Source organism: Phytophthora cinnamomi (genome assembly GCF_018691715.1).
Source record: "Phytophthora cinnamomi strain GKB4 chromosome Unknown Contig2, whole genome shotgun sequence".
NCBI classification, from domain to species: Eukaryota; Oomycota; class Peronosporomycetes; order Peronosporales; family Peronosporaceae; genus Phytophthora; species Phytophthora cinnamomi.
The window spans coordinates 1,423,060-1,429,872 of NW_027150935.1; the positions used below are offsets into that span (position 1 = coordinate 1,423,060).

General features: G+C 54.2%; 1 protein-coding gene across 1 annotated transcript; it reads left to right on the forward strand.

Moving 5' to 3' along the window:
- Positions 1 to 1,614: 1,614 nt before the first annotated feature.
- Positions 1,615 to 2,259, forward strand: IUM83_12365 (Immunoglobulin-like fold; the record flags this gene model as incomplete). The annotated part of the gene is made up of 1 exon (XM_067936986.1): positions 1,615 to 2,259. One exon carries the CDS (start codon positions 1,615 to 1,617, stop codon positions 2,257 to 2,259), a length of 645 nt encoding a protein of 214 aa, XP_067800247.1.
- Between the last annotated feature and the right edge of the window lie 4,554 nt (positions 2,260 to 6,813).

The window sequence follows — 6,813 nt, forward strand, 5'->3', positions numbered from 1 at the left end:
GTGGGATCTGGACCAAATTTTGCAGGATCTACAAGCCACACAAACACCACAGTTAGTTATGTCGACCGTATGTTGGATGGTGATTGTCCTTATGTTGGATACTATCAACATATCGTACCATATTCCCAGCCGTCCGCTCTCATCACTGATATCGTCTTCGTGCTTCGCGCGGTCGACAAGCACACCGACTCCGGAATATCGACAACCTATTCATCCGAGTCTTCGTCAGTGAGGTCTCCAATATCCCAGTCCTCCCTTTCAGTCGTCGTCACCCAAATCGCCCTCATCTTCCGGCTCCTCTTGCAGCAAAGGGTCCTCGTCGGAGTTGAGGCCCGTGCACTGATCAGCTCCTGCCGGCATCAGGTTCGCGTCTCTATCCGCTACAGAGGCTAGTGGGAACGGCACGGCAGTACCTCCAACGTCCGCCTCACTCTCTCCCTCCTCTCTGCCGGAATATTGGAGGACGCTTCGGCGCCGCTTCCGCGAATTTGCGGTGGTCGAGGCTTCCGGCGTCCTGACGTCGACGCCACTCATGCTCGTCGCCATGTCCGCAACTACTTCGGTCACTTCGACCAAAACTGGTGCCACGACCGAGACCACTGCTGGTGCTTCGGTTGGAGCATGCAGTGACCTTGTCTTCTTCGTGACCTTGCCCGTCGCCTGCTTCTTGTCTTTGCCCGTCGTCTGCTTCTTGTCCTTGTCCACCGTCTGCTCATCTGTTTTGGCGCCACTGTCACCTCGTCGTCTGCGGTCTCCTTGGCCCCACTCGCGTCGTCATCTGCGGCAGCTTTTGATTCATTAGGGCTCGCGCGACCTGCATCCAGCACGGGCGCCAATCCCTGCTTAGACTATGCGATCTCCATAGCCGGCGTTATTTACTTCGCTGGCTTCTTCCGGAACGCCTTCTTTGTCTTGTTCGTCTCCTCATTGCCTTATTTCTGCTCTGCCCGCCGGAATCGCCGCCCGTGGCGATCACTAAGCAGTGCCTCGCGACAGAGCCGGCGCTCTTGCTCAGTGAGCCCGTACCGCGGAGTCTTGAGCGTCGGCGCGACCATCTTTTTCTTCTTCTCGGGCCGTCGCTTTGAAGAATGAACTCTGGTGGCTGTGGGCTGGTAGGTGAGCCGCACTTTTTTTATCCCGTTCAACCAAAGCGCACCAACGGACCCTTACAGCTGCGCATCCGTCCATTTTACACCAAAAACAATCTTCATTTCAGTATGCCTCGACATATACGGATACCCATTACAAATTCGAGGTATAAAATCCGATTATGTTGGACCTCCAACATAACAAAAACGCTGCGACAGAACTGAAAGAAGCTATACACCAATTATGTTCTACGGTACAACATATTGGAACTAAGGGGTTAGTACTAGTAGTATCCGGACGGTTTTCCCTTCGTCAACCGGAACGCCCTCAAACGTCACGCCCCCCAAAATGGTCTCCCGCTCGCTGCAGCTTCGTGTGCGCCACGCGCAAGATCGCGCCGTTTCGTCCCACGTTACGTCCGTGTCATCCGAGAGCAGTATATACCAGCAGAGCAGCCGAGCATTCATGCAGCGACGCAGGCCTCGATGCACTAGGCCGCGCACTGCAACAGGCTTCACCACTAGGATGTTGTACGTGGCGCTGCTGCTGGTCTTCGTCGCGGTGCGCGCCCAGCTGTTCACGCCCGAGGACGTGCCCAGTCCGCCCGAGAAGGTTCTGGTGTCGCCCGCGAGCGACTCAGCGGTGCGCGTGCAGTTCTTCCCGCCGCTGCACGTCAAGCCCGAGGGCGTGAACGGCGCGCCCGTGCTGGGCTACCGCGTGGAGATGGCGCGCCGCGTAGACGAGGTGCAGACGTTCACGGTGGCGGCGGACGGGCCCGTGCTGGCCGGCGGCTACCACGTGACCTTCGCCAACGCGCGCGGTTCGGCGACGACGTCGTGCGTGGCGTGGAACGCGAGCGCCGTGGAGCTGGAGACGGCGCTGGAGCAGCTGCCCAACGTGGACAGCGTCGGCGTGGCGCGCTCGCCCTACGGCGCGGCCAAGAGCGGATTCGTGTACACGGTCACGTTCGACGGCGCGTACCTGGTGAACGGCCCGCAGCCCAACACGCTCGTGGGGGACGCCACCGCCTGCCAGGACGTGCAACCGCCCAACCGCGCGCTGTCGTTCGAGGGCGCGCACACAACGACGGGCGTCCCCGGCTTCTACCCGGAGGTGTGGGAGATCGTGTCCACCGACTTGGCCAACGCGCAGGTGCTGGCAGGCACCTAGTACAAAAAAACTCAAACGCATAGATTTATATCATATAGTGTGATGAAGCCTTTTTGAAGTTCGACCTCTGTGATTAGCTGATGATATTTGCAAGGTGTCACACTTTTGTGTCTTTGTGTTCAAATCTGTATGGGCCTATGGCCAGGCCTCTCAAAATCAGGCAGAAATACCTACCTACCTAATTTGACCTCGATTAGGCGTTTTGGGAAAAGTCTGAATAGGTAGTTCTTAAGCAGTTCGATACAAATGGCTCAAAATCCAAATTAGGCACGCAGGTGGTATACTTTATTCAAGTGATTTGTCTTAGCTACGTGGACTCCTAGCGACGCGTTCAGCTAGATCGAGCAAAAAGAAGTACTGTAGCAACTCGAGTTGGCCTTCCATTGCATAGTTGGTTAGAGCGGTTCTCTGCGGGTTCTTGATGGGGATCCATTTTTGTCGCTGCTGTAGAGGGGCGATTTTAGTTTGCACAAGGGCAGTGTTGATACAGCGGTTTGCAGCAGTGACTTTAGGCTGTGGTGCGGTCTGTTGGTCTCCACGAGCACCCTTCTTAAACCCTCGCCTTGATCGTTTTGTCTTCCCCATTCGTGCTAGGAGGCGGAGAGCGCCGAAAGGTGGAATGCACAGGCAGCGACGCGGATAGTATGCGAGCTAGGGTGGTTTCAGGCATGTCCGCAATTAGGTACTTTGAAAAAATAGGATTAGGCATTTTGCACTTACCCTTCACACACTACCTAATTTCGAGAGGCCTGCCTATGGCCCTTGTTCAAGTGTCAGCACATGTTCTTGGTCACACTGCGGGTAGGTTTGCTGGGGTCTTTCGCGTCCCGTGCTGCACTAGCGAACTTGTACAGTGCGCGACGAAATTATAGCCGCACTCGAAAAAATCAAGTTTTCAACCAATGGTTGCGCTTTTGGCGTCAAATCGCTGCACGTGGTTCGTCCAAAATCGATAGAAAACAGATGCAGAAAACCGAATTGGAAAAGCGATCACCTTTTTTGCAATGGACGAAAAACAGTCTATGGGTCGGTTCAAAATTATAGCCGCACTTGGTAAGCTATTGGTAAGATTGGCAACAAACTAATAGAAACATGTTACGAAGGTAACAAACGAGCTTAATCGATTAAATGATAGAATAGCGTCTATTGCGGCGCCAAGAGAAACGAGAAAAGCTGGAATCGCCGATAACATGCCGTTCACTCCGAATGAGAAAAATCGAGGTGCCGAAACGCTTCACGGTGACTATGAAGCTGAAAATAATGCAGGTAGCTATCACAGATGATAACAAATGTAATTACAGATATTACAGCGGAAAAACGACCTTTTGCATTCAGTTTGTGGCAAGTCCACTCAGTACAAGTGGTATGCAACATTTAAGTGCCAAATTGGTTGTCACGTGCTCTGTTAGAAGACGACGTGGATGAGTCTACATTTGTGTGATAGTTGGAAAAATGAAGACTGATTGATGTTTAGAGTGGCTGCAAGCCTACTGCTGGAGCTACTATTAAATGTAGAGTAGTAAAAGTGACAACCAACGCAGACCTGCGATCGAGCAGATCAGCGCCGAGGAAAAGCTCGTAACCTCCGAGGCCGTTGGCTCAGGAGTTGCGACGGCGTCTTGTTGATCCACGGAATTGTGCCCGTGACACTTCCTCCTTCAGAAGCGCTGTAGCCCGCGAGGCGGCAATTTGTATACATAATTGACGAACTAATGCCAACATCTGGAGCAAGTTGCAAAGAGGTTCTCAGGATGGCTTGGTCGACGAGTTCAGGCACTGAACCTTGAATTGGCGAACGCCATGGTGATCTCGATGGCGCAGAATGTCGGCGACAAGATGTCCCTCAGACCCGTCCGCGACGAGAACTGGTTGGACGCGAGTCTCGCGGTGGGGATCGCGGTCGCGATGATACGGCCGTAGACGGGAGATGTGATAATCGGGGTGAATTCGCAAACCCGGCGGTAGTTCTAGCGTATATTTGTCAGGCCCCGCGATACTAACTATCCGATAGGGTCCAATATAGCGCGCAGCGAGTTTTCGCTTGCCGTGTGACTGACGTCGAGATTTCGGGTATCAAGTAGTACACTGTCACCAACCGCGAAGTTGACGACTGGCCTATTACGGTCATTGGGGTCATGCCAGCTAAATGGTGCTGCCGTCATGGCATCTTGGGCTTTAGCTAGAATTGCTTGTTGGTGTACCACGAACGTGGACGCTCGGGTCGACTGAGACCCAGGAACAGAGCAATCCGCAACAGAGCGCGGCTGGTACCCGAGGTCCGCCATAAAAGGTGGCATACCAATCGAAGAATGCACTCGCGAGTTGTAGGCGAATTCGGCGATCGGGAGGAGCTGGTCCCAATTGTCTTGGTGTGGGTTTACGAAGTGTCGTAAATACTCACTGACAAACTTGACCGTCACCTAAGATTACCCATCCGTTGAGGGCTTGAACGCAGTACTTAGGTGTAGACGAGTACCTTGGAGCTCCATGATGGAGCGCCACAGAGCTGCAGTAAATTTCGAGTCTCGATCGGAGACGATTGAGCGTGATAGCCCATGCAAACGTTGGTATATGCGCCTCCATCCGACCTTTTACGTCGGACGGCTGAAGCCATACCTGCAGCACGAGCCATCTAGCTCGGCTGACCCGAAGCCTCGGCAGGAGCCGAGGTAGAAGCGGAGGACTTGGCCTCGGCGACGAGCAGCCTCTCCTCCAGCGCGCGGACGCGCTGGAGCAACCCCTTCATCTGGGTCCCCAGCTCGACCTGGATATTCGAGGCTGTCTGCGAGACCGCCGCGACTTGGGCCTTCTGGTTCGCCAGCTCCTGTTTCAGGGCGGCGAACTCAGCGCCCTGCAGACGCTCCACGGCGGTCACCCGGTCGTGGAGAGATGCATACTGATCAGCCCGGGGCTGATCATACCCGGGGCGTGTTCCCACCCCCGCCACCGCCGATCCGTGACGCCCGCGTCTCAACCCGCTGGATTGTTGAGCGGATTGTTGACCATAGTATCCCGAAAACGAACCCTCAAGGGGCTCGTTTTCGTATTCGTTGGAGAGGATTTCCTCCCCATCAAGATATATGGGAGCCGCGGAACGTCTTGCTGGAGGACGTTCCGGAAATGGTGAGGGCGTACGAAGAGCAGCACGCGCTGGTGCAACAGAAGTAATACGAGCGCTGCGATCATCGCTAGCGCCCGAACCCTCACGTGCTAAGAACTTAGCACGGAGCTCTTTGAGACTCTCGGGCACACGGAACGACGTGTACCCGTTCAGGTCGCGGTCGCTCAAGCGGACCGCGCCTGGGAAGCACTTCGCGCACTGAAAGCCCTCGGGCACAGCGCACGGCACATTAGCCTCCTCCGCAGCAACGTGGAGTTGCTCCAACTTTCCACGCTTCGAGTACGTCTCGAAGCGATCACGCGCTTGCTTAATCTGATCACGGTAAGCACTCGGCTTCTTGTTGAAGTTTTCAACAAAAGCATTCCAACTTTGACAAAGTGCCTGCCACTCGGGCACTTTGCTGCGAGAAGATGTCTTCTTGCTTTGAAACCATCGGAGCTCATGAAATAGTTCGATGTAGTAATCGCGCCTTTGATGCGTTTCCGCATCAAAGTGCAGCTCGGCAGCCACAGCGTCATCTTTGATGGCGCTGCACACGTACAGCGGCACCTCATTCGGAGGTACCGAGTTCCCATACCGGTCCGTGATCTCGGATGCGGACGGCATCCACGGATCACGCGGAGAGCCTTGAGCTTTGACATCGGGCGCTGCAGCAGCAGCGCGCGGAGAACTGAGAGCCCCAGCGGAAGCGAATGGGGGATCACTCTCAGTTCGCGAACGCTTCGAACTCGAAGCGTCCGATTCGTCCCCTTCACGCGGGCGAATGTTCTTAGCATGGGGGTCGAGCGATTCGCTCGACACTGTGTCTTTGCGCTTTGAGGACGAGTCCTTCTCGTCCTCCATGTCTTCATCGTCGTCGTCGAAGTCGACGACGTCGCCATACTTCGCCTTCTGGCGCTCGAAGTAGTCATCGATGGAGAGATGACTCTCCACCGCCTTCGGGTTCTTCTTCTGGGGCGCGCTCATCGTTATATGAGCGCGGGTTTCTTCTCCAAACGCGGAGAATTGACGAATGGTCAATTCAGAAGATTGACGTGCGGAGACCCCGCGCGGCTAACCTTAAGGGGGGATGGTGTAACGGGGTAGCACGCACAAGTGGCTACAAGCCACTTGTGATTTTTAACAAATAGGTTATCTGTTAAACGTTTTAGATACTTCCTCACCTTGGTGTAAGTCACACCAAAGGATACATTGAAATGGGCCACCACAATGAGTGGTCCACACCTACCCAAAGATCCTATTGGTAGAAAGCAGCATCTTTCTACCAATTAGAGACGTGCATATTGGCGGGGCTCTGACAGCCAGCCGCTGTCAACCCCTTTCATAGATGATAAACAGTTTTAGCAGATTTAGGAGGAAGATCAATTTACAAAAAATACAGTTCTCATTTTACCTAATCTAAGTCACTTGGAGTCTTATCTGATTTAAATTAT